The 18,284-nt window shown below is 33.2% G+C and overlaps 4 protein-coding genes across 4 annotated transcripts; 2 read left to right on the forward strand and 2 right to left on the reverse strand.

Moving 5' to 3' along the window:
• The first annotated feature begins 73 nt into the window (after positions 1–73).
• Positions 74–1,977, forward strand: LOTGIDRAFT_192237 (hypothetical protein). The gene is made up of 5 exons (XM_009060951.1): positions 74–108; positions 497–669; positions 856–968; positions 1,134–1,216; positions 1,809–1,977. The coding sequence occupies exons 2-5, from the start codon at positions 514–516 to the stop codon at positions 1,874–1,876; spliced, it is 420 nt and encodes a 139-aa protein (XP_009059199.1). The 5' UTR covers positions 74–108; positions 497–513; the 3' UTR covers positions 1,877–1,977.
• Positions 1,978–3,427: 1,450 nt separating this feature from the next.
• Positions 3,428–11,598, reverse strand: LOTGIDRAFT_218182 (hypothetical protein). Its single transcript, XM_009060952.1, has 6 exons — positions 11,456–11,598; positions 9,477–9,517; positions 8,634–8,666; positions 8,140–8,485; positions 7,125–7,243; positions 3,428–6,024 (listed from the first exon to the last, which is right to left on the reverse strand). The coding sequence occupies exons 1-6, from the start codon at positions 11,506–11,508 to the stop codon at positions 5,870–5,872; spliced, it is 747 nt and encodes a 248-aa protein (XP_009059200.1). The 5' UTR covers positions 11,509–11,598; the 3' UTR covers positions 3,428–5,869.
• A 1,133-nt stretch (positions 11,599–12,731) lies between these two features.
• Positions 12,732–14,727, forward strand: LOTGIDRAFT_204264 (hypothetical protein). The gene is made up of 3 exons (XM_009060953.1): positions 12,732–13,206; positions 13,600–13,972; positions 14,605–14,727. Exons 1-2 carry the CDS (start codon positions 12,758–12,760, stop codon positions 13,646–13,648), a joined length of 498 nt encoding a protein of 165 aa, XP_009059201.1. The 5' UTR covers positions 12,732–12,757; the 3' UTR covers positions 13,649–13,972; positions 14,605–14,727.
• An 843-nt stretch (positions 14,728–15,570) lies between these two features.
• Positions 15,571–16,385, reverse strand: LOTGIDRAFT_192242 (hypothetical protein). Its single transcript, XM_009060954.1, has one exon. The coding sequence runs from the start codon at positions 16,372–16,374 to the stop codon at positions 15,718–15,720; it is 657 nt and encodes a 218-aa protein (XP_009059202.1). The 5' UTR covers positions 16,375–16,385; the 3' UTR covers positions 15,571–15,717.
• Between the last annotated feature and the right edge of the window lie 1,899 nt (positions 16,386–18,284).

Below are 18,284 nucleotides of genomic sequence, written 5' to 3' on the forward strand. Positions count from 1 at the left end.
AATCTTCATTAATAGTCGAGGTCCTCTTGAAATTATTTCGTTTCTTAATATTTCTATATATTTGTTTTTAATCAACCGATACCAGCTTCTTTTTGTTGACGAAAAAATGTAAGAAATACCGAAGAATACAAATGCCAATTTCTTTTATTTCTTTGCATACAATTACATTTGCCCGTCAATTTATAACATGTATCATTGACATTATCATTCACATTAATACATACCCTATTCTATGGGCGTATTTTATGTTTCATTGTCAAGTATCTGATCAAGGGAGATAACTCTTTTTATAAGCCGTCGAACCATTTTTGAGATGGTCCTACTAACACTATAACCAATGAACCAATATCATTTGCACCAAAATATTTCAATATTTGTGTCAGTTGTGTTTCATGGCCATTTGAATTAAAAGTCTTAGAATCTTAGATAAGATGAATTTGGATTGATGAAAGTGACAACCAATGAAAAGTCTGATGGAATGACAATTTTATTTCAGCTGATTAGAAATCAAAGATGAATCTATCTTGGTTTTATTATATATCAGCTGTGATTGCTGCTTCTGTTTCTGCAGTGTCTTCATCAAAAAAATTACAAATTGGTGTGAAGAAAAGACCTGAAGTTTGTAACGAAAAATCAACAAAAGGAGATGTTTTATCTATGCATTATTCTGTAAGTTTGATATTTTAGGTGGCCAGTCCATAGAGATACAATTTGAAAAAATTGAATGGATTTGATTATTGTTAAAATTGTTTTATAATATGAGCCTTTGGTACTTTGGGCACTATTTACACAGTATATAAATTTCTTGTTCCTTGATAGAATTCAGTTCATTAATCTCAAAACCTTATATTTCAGGGTAAATTAGAAGATGGAACAGAATTTGATAGCAGTTATAGTAGAAGTCAGCCGTTTACCTTTACACTTGGTTCTGGTCAAGTTATTAAAGGTTGGGATCAAGGTTTATTAAAGTAAGTTTTATTTTGCTGGTGTTGGTTTCAGATTACTATGAGATAAGAATGATACATATGTATCAATACATATTTGCTATCATTGACCAGCGTGTTTCATGAACATTTTGTGACAGAATTCAAAGATATTAGCTATTCAACAGGTTTAAATTTTTTGTTTTGAAGTATGTGTGTTGGTGAAAAAAGAAAATTAGTTATACCATCAGAACTAGCTTATGGTGCAAGAGGTGCTCCTCCAAAAATTCCACGTAAGTTTTCTTTCATACAAAGTACAAGCTCTAAAGGTTGGGGAATCTTTCTATAAATCTATTTTTGATGGATATTGAAAAAAAGTAGATCTGTCTTGAATATTTTTTGTCAAGTAGAAGATTAAACCTATTCCAATGGGTCCAGTGGCCTAGAAAGTCACTCTTTTAATAATGAATATAATGTTTATGTAGCTACAATAACGGTTAAAATAGTGTTCAATACATCCATATAGAAATGAAAAAGCTTTCCATGATAAATGCCCCAACCTCAGACTTCTCTAAACTTGTATCAGTGTGCAACACGAGAACAAGTACTTATTGTCAAAACAGGTCAGTTGTCTAAAGATCACAGATCATGACAACACATTCCTGATTTCTGTTTTAATATTTTGATTTTAAAGGTTTAGAAAAAGTTGGCAATTATTGACCTCTGTTTTTAGTTGCTTAGTCTTCAGCACATTAACAGTGGCAGAAATGATATGAAGATTTGGTTTTGTAATGTTCTAAGACTGACTAAAATCTAAGCTCTTTTTTGGTGAAAATCATTTCATGCCCCAGAATTGTTAATACTAATTTTACAAATTTTTTTCAGCTCTGGCAACATTAACATTTGAAGTAGAATTATTGAAGATTAACTCAGACAAAAAAACTGACCTATGAAAATATAAAAAAAATTCACAACTACTATCATCACTTATTTCATAAAGTATATGCAATGAAATACCATGCCATATTATTGTCTCAATAAAACTGTGAAGCACAATCTCTGTAGTTTAGAGCATGTATGTTAGATATTAGGAAGTTGGCTTAGTGCTGAAGAGAAGGAAGTAAAAAAACATCATCATTTCCTTGTCCTGTTGATAGTTTTATACGCGGTTATAGGCCCGAACAACATCTCTCTACTTGGATGTTGTTTAGAATATTTTCAGAATGCCAATCAAATGTCTTTGATTTCAAATGTGATGACAAAAAGTTTCCAGGACACTAACAGTCTGACACCTCATCAGCATGGGATTAAACATATTAGTGTGATACCACTTCCTCTCCTACCTTATTGATTCATGGCGTATGAACCAGATGTAGGAATTGGATTCTAAAGCTACCTGATATGAAAGAAGGTTCAACTACCTATTTCTGCATTTGATAGGGCCATGGAAGACGGGCAATACATAGAATGTGCATAGATGAAAATTTTACTTGGACAGCTTCATTTGTTTCTTGCGCATTTCAACTGCAAGGAGATCATTAAAGGTGTCCAGTCTGCAGCACACAGGATTTTTATATGCCCACACAAAAGATGGGCGTATATTGTAATCAACTGTCCGTCCGTTTTCATTTGGTTCGTGCTCACTCTACAGGCTACAATTCTTAACAGATTCTTTTGATTTTGATTTTGTTTGTCAATGTCATTTGGAAGATGACCCCTATCGACTTTCGTGATGATCGGATAATTTTTTACCGAAATATCGTGTCTGACTTGACATTTCACTCAATTAGCTATATTGTGCAACTCATGTTCAATCCACAGGCGACAATTCTTTTCAGGTTATTTTCATTTTGTTTGTCAATGGATGGATTAAATATTGTATAGGCAAAATTGAATACATTTCAAGAACAAGGGCAATAACACATACTCAATATTATTCAGTATGGCCCTAAAGAGTTCAAAAGAAGTGTATGACTGAAGGTTGAATATTTTATACTGGTAATTGTTACTGTACTGCCAGATATTTTTATTTAAAATCAAAGCTGCCAGTGTGCGTATATTGTCTTGCCTGGCCCATCAAAAATACTGGCCAGGAATTCTTGAAACAATCTCAGCCCTAGGATATCCTAGAAACAGTGCAAGAAGTTAAGATACTAGGACATCCTTTTGCTAAGATCGTTTCGAGAATATGCAGCATGGTCTATTTCCATGTCAACCCATCTGAGCTAGACAGACAACATTTTTAAGGCTATCATTACCACTTTGAAGCCATAAATTTTAGCCATGTGATACTATGTGAGATCATAGCAGATTAGTGGGGAAATAAAATAACTGTTCTGTTATTTGGATATAAAAGGGCTAGGCCAGAGATGGCAAATATCACACTTAATATCAACTTAACAGTTATGTCTAAGAACTCTTTATGTGCCGTCAAACTAAGTGTTTTTTGTAAGGCTTTCTGCACAAGTTTGTACAACGAAGTAGGGGGAAAAAAGGTGCTCATTATAGTACAGTTTGTCTTTATTTCTAGAATACAATTCACGTCATAAATGATGGTACCTATTTCAGAAAATATCCTGCACTATTTCAAGCAATTCCACAGCAATATTATACAATCACAAAGTGAATTATTAAAAAAAGAAACACAGAAGAAATAGTTACTTTATATTGTTATGAATTCTATACTGAAAATCAAGTTTAACTCGAATTCCAAAACAAAGGTGAAGTGCTGGAAGTTCAATTCATGACTGCAAATAAGAAAACATTGGGAATGAACTTTAAGGGATTGTAAAAAGGTTTTCTAATTTTTGCATGTGTACCAGGGACACTGTTAGCATCAATTTAAACCATTTCATTTTTCAATCAGATGTTTGTAGTAAGTGCAATTCCAAAAAAAGTAAGTGTTCGATTACTAGTCACAACATGTGCTTTATCACATCAGGCCTTATGCAAATAGTGATTAAACACTTAGTTTTAGTTTAATTTCAGGAACCACTGACGTTTGTTTGGAAATTGGAATGATGCAAATTGATGCTATCAGTGTCCCTAACACTTGTATTTTTTTTAGAAAACCTCAAAGATCCCTTCATTTCTGCCAATATTTATAGAATATCCATTATGAAATAATAAACCCATGAAAGTTTTAGTACACAATATTTTCTGATTATCCAATGCCATGGTTTATCCAATCAATATTTAGCTAGATTGCCTATTATCATTACCTCTATATATAATTTGTAACAAATTTCTTCAAATGGTGCATAAATTATAAAATTAAAATAAATAATAATTTTAAACAGTTTACCTGTCTAAATAAAATATCTATAGTAAAAGAATATTAAATAAAGGATGTGATTGGGCCTGCAAGCAAGATCATACAATTGTTGTAGAACACCAATAGTTATTCAAATGCTACTACTATAATCAAGTATTTTTACAAATAATATATCATCCACCACACATCTGATTCTTAGTGAATGCAACACAAGTTAACTTGAAGCATTTCTTATATTGCTCTTTAATTAATACAATTATAGCCTTTTTAATATGCCCTTTTAGTGTTCTAGTTCAAAATGTTTAGACTGAAGTTACCAACCCTTATTCATTGCCACCAACGAGGAACTTACTGACAAAGGTATGACCCGTTCTTATGATTCAGAAATCTTATGGTCTATATTGTGACCAGAATCAATCACAGTTTCATTAAACCCTGGAAACAATGTTGGTTATGTCAATGTAGGTATTAATTTAATAAGGATACAGTCAAGTGCATTTTCATAATATCACTAATTCACAATTTTCACTATTTTTTGTGACACGCACCCCTTGTCTTGTTTATGACACAAAAGCCATAACTGGCAATATCCAGTGGTAATGAGTGCATTACCCATGTTAATCAATACCAAATACTACCACCTGGCCAAAGGTTTCCTTTTGATCCTCCGAAACAAAAAAATTTTTTTTGCAGACATTATATACTATTTGTTTTACCTCAAAAACCGGTAGACCACTCGTATTTATGTTTTGAATGTCTTTGCTTGACTGAAAGATTTTAACGTTTGTTTGGTCAATTTTGTTTAAGCATGAAGCCCTTTGAAATTGGTACATATTGTTTATTAAAATCAATTTAACCTATATATATATACCAGCATGTTTGATTATTAAAAACCATACACCAAGACAGAAGGGGAAAATACTGTGTTTATATATCGTGTTTTTATACTATATTAAATAAACATACACAAATCCATGAAAAGGAAAAAAAAGGCTATATATATTAATATTATACATCTTCAAATAAAATCTTTGACAATCTTTTCTTGTCACATTACGGTTAAAACAATAGAAAAAAAAATATAAGAAAATCCATCTTAAAGATAAAGTCACACGCATATACTGCTAAAGTACATGAACCATGTAAAGTAGCCACAGGAACACAGGTCTAGCATACATCCATACATCAACACAAATCACTCATTAGATGAATAGCCGGGCCTATAGATCACCATAATTATTTCCCCCAGCCGATCACAATTTAAATCCCTTAGCGAACCCTTGGTAAGATATCAAGGGGAGTAACTCTGTAATAACACTGATCCTTCAAGAGGTAGATGAAAAAATTTATCATGATTTATCATAGCAACAATCCAGATATTGATACCAGGATACATTTTTTTTTAAAAGTTATTTTCCATTTTTTATTTTCCAATTCAGATATGCTACATCCATAAAAATTATTTCCGCGATTCATTGTTTGTACCCAGTATACAAAAGGTACATAGTTTATATATTTATATATTAACAAAATTGTCTATATTTCAATATCTTTGGAGGAAAATGTTTGTAAAATCATTCTATGTCCTCTTTAATGTTGGTGTTTATTTTATTAAAGTTTCCATGTTGATATTTATCAACATGATATTAAATAGTTTATTTAAATAATATCATCAAGATTTATCAGAATCGATGCGTTTTTGTGTGGTACCCAAATGTCGTGTAGGTTTAATCATCTTTAGACGAGCTGCTTGTCGACCATCTTCTTTATGATCAAATTCACAATGATGTTGTTCAGGTAATCTATGTAATGAACAAAATATCAGTCCTGAAATATACAATACAAAATAATATTTAAAATTGTTTTGGCGTTATATGACACAAAATCAAAGTGTTATGAAAATTTGCAACAAAAAGCTGACACCCTGAGAATATGTTTCTTTCCATGTCACCCTTATAGGAATATGGCCTGATTAAATATTGCCACAAAGTTATGATATACTGTCAAATTATTGCAGATAAGATCATCTACACAATATCAACTAATAACTTAATATCAAAACAGATGTCATTTCATGATATTCAAGACTGGGGTGTTTTAAAGAGATATTTATTTGTTTTCTAACTTTATATCAATATCATGTTATTGCTTAATATTGTGATATCCACTTGAACCAACTTATGGTAGCTGTCATGATATACTATCAATTTTTTGTCATCCAAGACCATCTACATAATATTAACAAGTAGGCCGAACTTAATATTTGAAACAGATGTTATTTCATGAGTTATTTTGTTTTTTTAAAAATATATATATATTTTTTTTTTTCAAAAACAATAAAAGCCATACTAAATAAATTTTATTTCAATATATACCGGTACCGGAACCTAGCCCTATCCCGAGTTCAAATCCTGTTTAGATGGTTAATCTAGAACTTTTAAAAGTCTAATTTTATTACTTTAAATTCTTATTGACTTTACTTCAAACAAGGGACTACACTATACAGACAGTGATTCATGTAAAATAAAAACAAACTTTCAAACAAAATGAAAAAAAAAAACATAATCAATGTGTTCTCTCTCTTTGTCTGCCATTGTGAATTGATGGCTTTTTCCATTCTAATTTGAAATAAATGACTTTTTCTGCACTTTTAAAGGCAATTACTTACACAATTTCTACTAAAAGGCATAATTATTGAATTGTCAATTTAAGTATAATAAATGTCACTTTGCTCTTTAAAAGGTTTCACTCCCATCAAAGGTAATATTTCACCTAGTCACTATCGCACAATCTCAGTTGTAACTGTTGAACAAATATCATAACAGAAGTTATTCATGATAAATTTTTCCATATTCTAACTATCAAATCAATAGCATTTCCACTCTATGAAACAATAAACCTAAAGAGTAATTAAAATATGTACATACCACATCTGCATCTTCCTATTTCTCTCTGAGCAAGTTCTAATTTACAGCTACACTTATAACATCGCTTTTTATTTTTCTGAACGATTTTAGTTGGCTCTTCTTCCAATACACTACAGTCCCTAAAACAAATTAACACTTAAAGCACCGTGTGGATATATAAAATACATAAAATGTTCTGATGTCAAACTTTCAGAAAAGATTCAGTTTCGTTGTCTCCTTAGGAAGCCGCAGTGGCTCAGTGAGTTAGACGCTTGCTCACTAACCTGAAGGTCCAGGGTTCGATCCCGGCATAGGTCGAGGTAATACCTTCGGATTTTTCAACCCGGTTTCCCCCTGTCAGTGATGCAGGTAAGTGGGGCTGACGTGGAAAAAGCGTCTAGTCGTTCGGATGGGACAATAAACCGAGGCCCCGTGTGCTACAGGCTGTGCACGTTACAGATCCCTCGACAGTTAGAAATCGATAAAGAGCAGGCTAATGCCGCTATCCTGGCAAAATTTCTCTCATTGCACCCTGCATGGCGTTGCCCGTCTTCATTAGCCCACATGGTGCAGAAAACTAGGACGTAAAACTCCATTCATTTCATTTTGTCTCCTTAAATGATTTTCTCATGATTATATTCAAAAATAATTTGGCCACTCTTTCTGTAATTGAGATAATGGACTGTATTTGACCTGCAACCCATTATTATTATTGTAAAGTAAATTGATGTACTTATTACAAACACCATTAAAACTTATATAACGAGTATATGAGGGTTTTATCTGAAATAATGGATAAATGTACCACAGCATTCAATGGGTTTTTTACTTTTTAGACAAATTGAAAATTTCTCCATAGAGAACATGAGTGCATTTTTATGCAGACTGTCCTTTTCATTCAATTACGAGCATGGTAATGGACAGAGTTGAAGTTATAAGTGGTGAAATAAAAAGATAAGATAAAGAGAGAAAGAGATAAAAGATATCAGAGCTGATACCTCATAGACAGTAATCGATTCAAATGTCACGTTTTTACCTTTTGGCTCCTCTTTCACCATTCTTGCCATCTTTATCATCACCTAACACTGAAGACAGGGCACTGGCACCATCAACTTCACATGACTCTGGTGAGGGGTCAGTAGATCCTGATAATTGGGAATTGTCTTTACGAGGAAGGGAATCTGAAGGTTGTTCTAATGCCGAACATAAAGCACTGTTTTTAGTATCACTAGACACAAGTAAGGTATCACTGTTGTCTCGATTTAAACCACGATCCTTATTAAGTGAACTTGGAAGTTTTGAAGGATCAGAACGTGCCCCTTGGGAATCCATGGATGAAGCTTTAGATGAACTTCCTTGTCCAGATTTATTTCTCACTATTTCTGAAAGAAAAAGGTTTGTAAAAGTTACTTTTCACTATCCATTTAATGGTCAAAATAACTTGCATCAATATCAGATCAATTTTGTATTTCAGTGTATGTTACACAAGAATCAAATGTAAATAAAATTACTCATCCTAGCTCCACTCACCTGCATCTCTTGCATTTTTAGCCTTTTCACGATCTAAAATCAAACAAAACAAAGTTTATGGTGTATTTCAGTAACAGTTTTGTTATCTTTGGAGATAAACATGAAATAATAAATAAGGCATGACTCATGACTTAAGTAATATTCTAGGATTCTTGACAACAAATAAGTTGTATTTCATGTATAGCCAGCTTAATACATGACTAAACTTTCAATAAATATCATTGAAATTGACTTAGTTGGCATTCTCCACAAAAAAAAAAGTTAGTGCAGTGGGCAAAAAGATTTGCTGAACCTGATAAGTTGAAAAAGATATGGAATGAAAAACTAAATAATAGAAGTAACATAGCAGCCACTTTCAAAGATAGACACGAAATTTGATAGTACAGTGAACAGCTTCACATTATTACACACTTGCTGGCTGTGCCACGCCATATGTATTAATGTAAGTGTGCCAAGTTTTGTCAGTTTATTATAAACCTTATCATGTAAAGTGTATACTCTCGCTCTGTACCAATTAAGTACAAAGACAATGGTCTGTTAACAACCATAAACTTTGTCCAGACTTAAAGTTCTGATCCAAAAAAGATTTAAAACTTTTCTATGAGCCTAGCCTATTAGAACACTGAATGTTGAATACAAAGAATCCTGTTTATTTCATCTATCTTTACAACTTGATAATATTCACTAATTAAGCCTTCTGAATGTAGACCTATAAGCTTATTGAGAAAATCTGTTAGTTAGTTCTTTCTTTACTCAGATTACCCATCTAATGAATTTATTGCACATACAAAACAATAAGTTGAGTAAACTTTTATAAATAGGAATGCTATTGAAAAAACTTACCTTGGTAACATTTCGAACATAATCCGAGTGTTTTGGCAGAGCTGAAATGAACAAAATAGTGTACAATTTATTAAACAACTTCTTTCTGACAGAAAAATGATATGCTGTCCTGATTTCCCACATTACAATCTCCTTCCGGAGTAGTCTTGATTGAGATGGAAACCACTGGAATCAAAATAAAAAAGAGGGGGAAAACCACTTCATGTTGTCCTGAAACTACCAAATGATTACCGGTGTACGTTTCTGTTTGAAATCAAATCCTAAAGAAACACATAACTCTGAATAGTGTGACAAGCTTGACACGAAATTAGATTTTAATGAAAAAGTAATCAGGTTTTTGCACCCTATAGAAATATAATTGATATAGAATTGAGATCATATATGCATTTCACACTTAATCAAAACATTTTGTTATAGAAATTGAAAACTGCACTCAGTTCATGTCTTCACAAGAACATTGATTATAGATTTAAGGGACTATTTCAAAATAACTAAATGTTCAAGTCTATAGCCTATAGTTTCTGAATGTACCTGTCAAACGTAACCCTTACTTTCTATGAACTTTTTCAGGATCTTTTTCTACCCATTAATCATAATGATAAAAATAAATCAGTCTTACATTGAACATAAAACCCAATTAATATAACAAAGAGATATGACATCAACAATCACAAACTCAAATAAATACTACATCATCTATCACACCTTTATTCTTTGGGAATGACTAAAACTTAATTTTTAACAATATAATGTAAGACTTAATACCAAGGCAAATCAATGAAAATGATCAAGCTTTCTGTCAAATAAGTACCCATCTACATGGATCTGGACATAATCTGTTTCGACAAGACATAAGAGTTCTTGTTACTGATACTGATTTAGATGCTTTTCGCTATTCTGGAGCATCAAGAATATTGTTTAAGCCTCAGGACAAAAGTCTAGAAATTTCAATATAAAAATTTTGTGGAACAATCCTATATATCGGAATAACTCAGTTTCAAGGATATTGTAAACTAATCCTGGACTTAAACCAAAATCCTCAACATATTACAATCAATTTCACAAGCATTCTTCAATTCATACAATATTTCTTATGAAAAGGTTTGGTTTAGTATTTAAACTAAGAAAAACCCATTTTACCAATAATATAGAACCTCTACTGTCTCGAGTCTATTTATTAATTTTCTGAATATTTGCTGAATTTCAGGAAGTAAAATAAGAAATTCCCCATGTCTTCAAAAATTAAAACTGAAAGTAGGTTAACTGAATGCATTTTAAATTGTAATCGAGATCTGACTCAATTGTTTTTTTCAAACGAAAATTACTTGGAAAATAAATTGATCTCTTACAAAATCTCTTCTTTTGGTGAAAGATGGAGAAAGAAAACATAGTTTTATGAATTGGCCCTCCCTCAGGCCTCAACTCTACTAACACTGTCTTGTGTTCAATAATACAGTTTTACAGGCCTTATCTTATTAAGTATTGGAAGACACAGAAAGAGAGACAAAAAGTTATATATATATCAAGAGATATATCAAAAAAACTGTATCTATATTACGAAAATGAACATAGGCAGATTGGCCTCAGCACGCCCGTCTGTTACGCACTAATAAGCCTTTCAATCGCAATACGGCCATTATTGCTACGTCAATCCTCTGATAGGCTAGTCATCAACACATTCACCTTTCTTTGGTTCAACACGCTTAGTCATTCAAAATCACAAATTTCAGTCATAAATCCCTTCACGTACAACCCCAAATTAAACCGTTAAGATTCAAAAATATCTTAGAAAAAACTTGCTAGAAGTAAACGCCCTTTATCCTAACCCATAGCAACAAACCAAAGTCATAGAAATACTTGATTCACCACGCACACAACGGACGACAAAGCAACCATTTTAGAAATGGGTAGACCAAATATCGGTCAATATTTTCCTTTCAATTTCATCAATTTAATAAGGATCTGAATAAAAATCTTACCCCCAAAAGCCACACGGACAACGTGGCGGTTGACTACTATTCGATTCTTCCATCAGCGAGGCCACAAACGCCTGATTTTGGCAATTTTGAGGCAGCTGGACGACTATTGCGAAGGAATGACACTCGATCCAGCTGGTTTATTTTGCAACTGAGATCGAGGCTTGATTGTGATGATATCCGGGTTAAAGTTCATAGGTCACGCAAGGGTACATTTTCATTTATGACGTCAGCTTGCATAACGGGATTTCCTTTTGTCACGTGTTATTTTGTTTACATTTAGCACGTCATTTTTTAAGGGGTTGTCTCGGGGTCTATTTTGGGCGTGTATAATTTCAACGGGAAGAAGTCACAGTCCACATTCCGGGCCATATCCTCATATCCTCTTGAGCCCATAACCATATTGGGCCTAATAAACAGCTTGCTATCCAATAAAATGAGCAAAAGAAAATAATATGAGATAGGATGATATGGTTTCATTGGGTTGGTAGCTTTATTGTGGCTGAGACTGTGCACGTTAAAGATCCCTCGACAGTTGGAAATCGAAAAAGAGCAGGTTAATGCCGCTGTCCCGGCAAAATTTCCCTCATGGCACCCTGCATGGCGTTGCCCGTCTTCATTAGCCCACACAGTGCAGAAAAGTAGTACGTAAAACTCCATTGATTTCATTTCATTTTATTGTTTCTGAGAAGGCCATGCACACGATATAGTTAGTCATTTCTTTGGAAATATTTTGATTTTCTTTTGCTGAGGCAGACAATTATGGGCTAAGTTTTGCAATATTTAGTCTACTGGTGTATTTGAACAAAAACCCCTTATTATGCCATGGTATTAGGTATTAGGCCTATTTAATATTTTTCTCATTGCTTAAAGGCCTAGGACTGAATGGATTTGGAAGATAAACAAATCTTTGGCGGCCTCTAAAAGTTAATTGAATGGACAAGGTTCAACGAGTAGGCTAAAATATTATATTAATTGTACTTTTAATTAGTCAGCAGACTAATAGAATAATCAAGTGCCTTGTCTACAGACATGCTTTCACATGAAGTAAATCATTAATACATATTGGTTATTAGCTTGTTATTAATTATGCCACTCATTAAGTCACCATATAAGAACTGTCTATAGTCTATTTCATAAGGCAATTACGTAACAATATAATTTCCTATTGTTATAATCCACTTTTACCCACGTGTGTTGGCCTTCTTGACAACGTCACTTCTACCTTAGAGATTTGTAAGTACAGAAGATCGATTTAGTTGGTTATTCATTACACTTGTCGGTCACCCGTAAACAGTTTTGAAAATGGCTTCAGAATGTATTGGTTCATACGCCGGATATAAATATAGCTACAACAGACAAACTAATGGCGAAAAAACAAATCCCCTTGAAAAGAAGAACCAGGATTCATCGTTGGTATGGGTTACAAAGAGATATATTCCAACTGACCTGAGGGTCTCTGCACCAGTTCCTAGACGCAAAATTGTTACATCAGAGTTGCCACCTTTAGACAGAAATTGGAAAATTGCTAGTGACCAATCTTTGAGGTCTTTTGAAAGAAGAGATGACAGAGTTTATCTATCTCATCCAAGCACCAGAAGTGAAGAATGGTCAACATTGAGACAATCCTTGCCGTCCCGTGGCACCATGTTTAAACCAAACCCACCCAACTGGGGATCCGGATACAGTGGGACATCATCATTTTCTGGGAACAGGCCGAAGAGGTTTCCTTTAGTCAACAGTCCAATGACCAGGTAGGTTTGAGCATCTATCAACATATACCTTTTTGATATTGTCCTAGTCCTAATGTCGACATACGATGAAATTGGTAATACACATTTATTTCTAATTTGGTTAATCTTCTTAAAAAAAACAATAGACCTACATGGCCCGATTCTCGAACTATTTTCCTGCTATTTGACAGGGACTATTTTTGCAAACTTTGCAAAGATGCACGCGGTTACTCTTCTTAGACTTGTATCACCTCGACCTCAGGGTTTCATCTTAAAACCGTACGCATTCGATATTGGTGTTAATGGTGTATATACCATATATACCATATGTGTCTCCTCACTTATTCATAATTTTACTATGTCGCCAACTACTCTATGGACATACATTATATTATGAAAATTGATCTGTTTCAGATATGTAGATGATATGCATAAAACCAACCCATTGTTTACGCTTTATTGATTGTAATGGATATGGAGAATGAAATCATGAGCAGCCTTTAAATTCATTATTAGTAGACCAGTTATCATGACCACATATTTGTATGGTCTTAAATCGCTATAACCATACCAAGAGGGTTCTGGATTATGAAATAACACGACTTTCCAATAGGCTATCATATGTTTCATATTAACTTTGTTATGTTGTACATGTATTTTCACGTTGCTGTTTTTAATTTAATGTTCTATTTTATCATGAGTTTAATGTTGCATTGCGGGATTTGCATATACTTCATATATTGATTTTTAGCTGATTTTAGATCTTAAATTGTATTCAAAATGTTATGTAGAAAGAGATGTCAAATCTCCTCTTTGCCATTTATTTTCTGACCTGATATGTTACCATTACCAATATACGACGTACGCCTGTTGAGTTGTTTAGCATTTTGCAAGGTTTATATTCTGTAATTACGTTCTTTAAAGTTTATTTATTTCGCTGAATAATCTCAGTGGTTTATCAAGATTTCAAATGATTATTTATTGTGGAAACAATGTTCATGATCACGAACTTGGTCCCTGTTTGACTTCAAGTAGGATTATTAGCCCTCTATTATTAGTATGTTCTAATAACCATTGTAGATAATCTGTTAACCCGATTATTAATTGACCTTTGTTATATTAACATATATCTTTATATCAAGTTTCAAGTACCGTATAATTTCTCTGTATATCTAGAATCTTCAATAATTATGCTGTATCAATTTTATCACGTAAATATTAAACACGATTATTAGTGATGGTGGTCGAATGATAAAACTTTACAAGTAGCCTCGTGATCGTGATAAAAATTAATATTGTCTGAAAGCTTACATTCAGTATTATCTTTATATTAGATTATTTTTTAATTTTATGTATTTTAAAGTGAATACCATATGAAAGGATTTGAGTGTGTGTGTGGAAAGGGGGGTGGGGGTGGGGGGTGGTTATTGTTAAATTGTTGATTATCAATCAAGTCATTGTGATTATTATACATGTAGTTTGTTTAAATCACCATTCCTTACAGTGTTTTTGTATATTTTGTTTAATACATTGAAGCTTGATTGAAATTGTGTCTTTTTTGGAGATATAATTTTTTTTTCTGTCTAACCCCTGTAAAATATATTAATCTAGCCTTGCAGCCAGAATTTATTTTGTTTGTATAGGCCTTGGCTATTGGTTCCTGAAAGAAGTTTTCAAGAGCATATGTAGTGGTCTTTCTTACCAGTTGCGATATGGATACTCAATAAAGGAAAGATACTGTTAGATATGAATGGGACATTGCGTGGACAATACAAGTGTGCCTTTAATCATAAATATTAGTTGTGATACCGTGAAAGATTACAGTATCGTCACTTATACGGAATTAAATTAACATTCACATGGACACTTATTGCCGATATCATGCTGCCATGGGATATAATTACTCATGGTTTTTAACACTTCCAAAGTGGTGATCCGACAAGGGATTTTAAAGAGGTATAGCCTATTCTAAAATTTTATCGGTGACACTGACAGCATTTATGTGCACCATGCCAATTTTTAATCAGATGTCTGTGGTTCCTGCTATTCCAGTAAAACTAAGTGCTTGATGATGTCAAATTGAAAATCCCCCCCCCCCCCTCTCAGGTTTTCCATGTGGGAGAATAAAGCGTGACTGAAAAAGACGATTCGATATATTTTTTAATGTTAATTTAGAAACCCCTGATTTAGACGAGTGTACTACTTTAAATTTAACTCTGTATAATGGTTAAGAGATTTTGGGAAAGGACACACGTTGTGTTGTTGTGTCAACTATCTATAGTCATTCGACAATCCTCAGCAGTTTCCATAAAGGGAGTAAAGCTGAATCTGAATATGTTGCAAAGCGCTATCGTAACTTTCACGGACGTAGACCGTTTGCTATCTAGTGTAAAAACTCATTTTATTAGCTGATGCAATATAAGACGGAAATTACTCTATAGAAATATAATAATCATAACTATATTAATATACAATGTAATAAACAAAATGATTACGACACTACTATAATGATGACGTTGTGATACAAACAAACTATTTGTCCACCTTCGCATTATTTGTCCGCTTTTCAGTGAATAAAAATTTTAAAATTAAAACTTGTCCGAATCCTGTAGAAACAACAATGATAGTCTGAAAAATTGACCAATATAACACTCCAGTACTGAGATTTTCAGCAAGATGGCGACCGATTGCTTCTTTCAGTCGATACACTCTTTGGAAATCGTAAACTGTGTTCATATATTCATTAATAGTATCGAAGGAGGTTTCTGTTGCAGACTTGACTGTTGGAATTTTAATTCCTAATTGGCCAGACAGAGATTTCACATTTTTAGGTCTGATACTGAAAAACACTACTTTATGACTAATGGTGGAAAACTCGTTACTGAAGCAAAATTTAAATTCTCCATTTTGTGGCTCCAATTCATACGTGTCTGCTTGCCTTTGTTTTTGTTTATACAGAATTTTACCATTTGGAGACACAACTTTAGCATCAACGTCCATTTTTCCTCCTCGAATCACCCTATATTCAAATATAATCAGCTCAGATTCATCGTATATTTCAGAAAAACACGTCTTGGCATTGTCTTCAAGTTCAAATGTAAAATCATATCCAAAACCACAAGAAAATGGAAGTATATTCAATAGAATAAATAGATGGTATATTAATACGTAAGGTCTTGTAATTGCCATCTTATGAAAATATTACTGCAAACAAAAACAACCGCAAAAGTTCACTAACCAGTTTTTTTTTTTTAGCTTGATTCCACCATTAAAATTGAACACGTATCAAGTCTCCAAGTCAAAATTGATTTGTTAAGAAATTATTTTCTGGTATTTTTGTAAAGATTTTGTGGTAAATTGATAATTCATGTGTGATAATGGCCAATGAAATGCTTCAGAAATGTTGTATTTCGATCTGCCGACAACAGCTTGTCCTTCTGTAAAGGTATAATACTCTACTGTAATCTTATAGTGCTTTGACCATTGCAATAATCAATTTGTATAAAATCTATTGAATATAATGCACTGTGTCTTGAAGAAAGAGTGAATCCAAGCCTGTCGTATAATATAATCTGTATCCAGCCCAAAGATTATTAAATTAAAGCATCTGTAATCAAGACTATAATAGTCATTCTTGAAGGATGTCTCCCAGGTTACAACTTACAATTTCTGTGTATTCCTCAGGAAAATTCTACATATATGTTGGGTATGTAATGAGCATAATAATAAGACTATCTGTTTTTCTGGTAAACGAGTAAAAGAAACTGAAAGGTACAAAAGGTTGAAATGGATGTCCCATCGAATCTCTTATAATAAGTATACATTTGCATTCGATTTGGAAAGTTTTTGAAGAAGCTAGAAAAAACCAGAACACATAATTTGGATGGTATGACGAACTTTTTGACCATATACTGATCTGCCAATTGTTTGACCATTCCATAAAGTTATTGGGGTCCTGCTGGATTCTGTTTCTGTCTTCTATTCTGGTACACAAGGTTAGTGTAATCTGCAAATAACACAATCATGGATTTAACACCACTTGGCATATGTCATTGACGTAGACCAGAAACAAAATAGGTCCAAGCACACTGTCTTGTTTGGGTTGAGTTTATCAAATTTGTTGGTTATACTCTCTGTAATGTCAATCCACTCTAATTGGGCAGTCTGGGACGTGTAAATATTCGGTATGCTGTTGATATCTTCCTTTGTAAAACTCTACCAAAGAAGGGAAGAAGGGGTTGAACTCTATGGCTTTATCAAGGTTCTCTGCTATGGTTCTACCATCTTCTGTTATTAGGTTCTTGATTGGGTTTTTGGAGCCTACATACGTCCAGAATCCTTTTGGATTATCTTTGATGTCCTTAGCAATTTTCTTTTCATAATCTTTGGGGGCATGTTGTTGGACCTTGCTGTCTTGGTTTCTGGACATCCTGTGTCTTTCGTAGTTTTGGGCGGCTTCGAATAGGGTGGTAGTATGGTCTGGTTGGTAATTAGGTTCTCTTCTTGGGTTAAAACTGTAGATCTAGAGTTGATGGTTGATCTGACAGTCGAAATCTGGTAGTCTCTGTGATATGCTGTATCAAGAAGTTGTCTTGAACACATTTGACAGAGTTGTGAGTATTAGAACAGGGTTATATGTTGGTAGATTCTGTTGTCAATTCTATTTCTTAGTATGTTATTGAATTTGGTACATTCTTTTGTAATTATACTATTCAGTGCTGCTGATATATTAATATCTCTTTACCAAAATGTTTTGATGAAATATCGGTCATGTTTTGTCCGATCTTAGTGTGTGGATTAGGTATAGGTTATGTCGGGATGTGGAAGTCTTCTCATGTTTAAATCATAAATCATGTGCACACAAAACTGTTTTCACATATAAATTATAAACCTGTGAATATGTCATCTCTATCACTTACCACAGTGTATAAAATCTCATGTTTTCTTGAACATTATGTGGCTAGTTTTCAATACGTAGACGGTATAGCCCTAACGAAAATAGTCATTATCAATGGATGGGAGACAACTCTGTTTTGCCTATACCTTTTTACTACAACAAAGATAGAGAGGTCGATCTTGTTTTTCGCATTTTGACCTGC

The sequence above is a fragment of the Lottia gigantea genome, assembly GCF_000327385.1.
Source record: "Lottia gigantea unplaced genomic scaffold LOTGIsca_45, whole genome shotgun sequence".
Lineage (NCBI taxonomy): Eukaryota > Metazoa > Mollusca > Gastropoda > Lottiidae > Lottia > Lottia gigantea.

What these genes read in the sequence shown, in the direction of transcription:
- LOTGIDRAFT_218182 (XM_009060952.1), bottom strand. Translation starts at nt 11,508, where the DNA reads ATGGAAGAATCGAATAGTAGTCAACCGCCACGTTGTCCGTGTGGCTTT. An exon ending in TGTCCGTGTGGCTTTTGGGG is followed by an intron (nt 9,518 to 11,455) that starts GTAAGATTTTTA and finishes TGTTCATTTCAG; the next exon opens with CTCTGCCAAAACACTCGGAT. An exon ending in TAAAAATGCAAGAGATGCAG is followed by an intron (nt 8,486 to 8,633) that starts GTGAGTGGAGCT and finishes TTTTTCTTTCAG; the next exon opens with AAATAGTGAGAAATAAATCT.
- LOTGIDRAFT_192237 (XM_009060951.1), top strand. Translation starts at nt 514, where the DNA reads ATGAATCTATCTTGGTTTTATTATATATCAGCTGTGATTGCTGCTTCT. An exon ending in TGGGATCAAGGTTTATTAAA is followed by an intron (nt 969 to 1,133) that starts GTAAGTTTTATT and finishes TTTGTTTTGAAG; the next exon opens with TATGTGTGTTGGTGAAAAAA. An exon ending in TGCTCCTCCAAAAATTCCAC is followed by an intron (nt 1,217 to 1,808) that starts GTAAGTTTTCTT and finishes AATTTTTTTCAG; the next exon opens with CTCTGGCAACATTAACATTT.
- LOTGIDRAFT_204264 (XM_009060953.1), top strand. Translation starts at nt 12,758, where the DNA reads ATGGCTTCAGAATGTATTGGTTCATACGCCGGATATAAATATAGCTAC. An exon ending in GTCAACAGTCCAATGACCAG is followed by an intron (nt 13,207 to 13,599) that starts GTAGGTTTGAGC and finishes GATCTGTTTCAG; the next exon opens with ATATGTAGATGATATGCATA.
- LOTGIDRAFT_192242 (XM_009060954.1), bottom strand. Translation starts at nt 16,374, where the DNA reads ATGGCAATTACAAGACCTTACGTATTAATATACCATCTATTTATTCTA.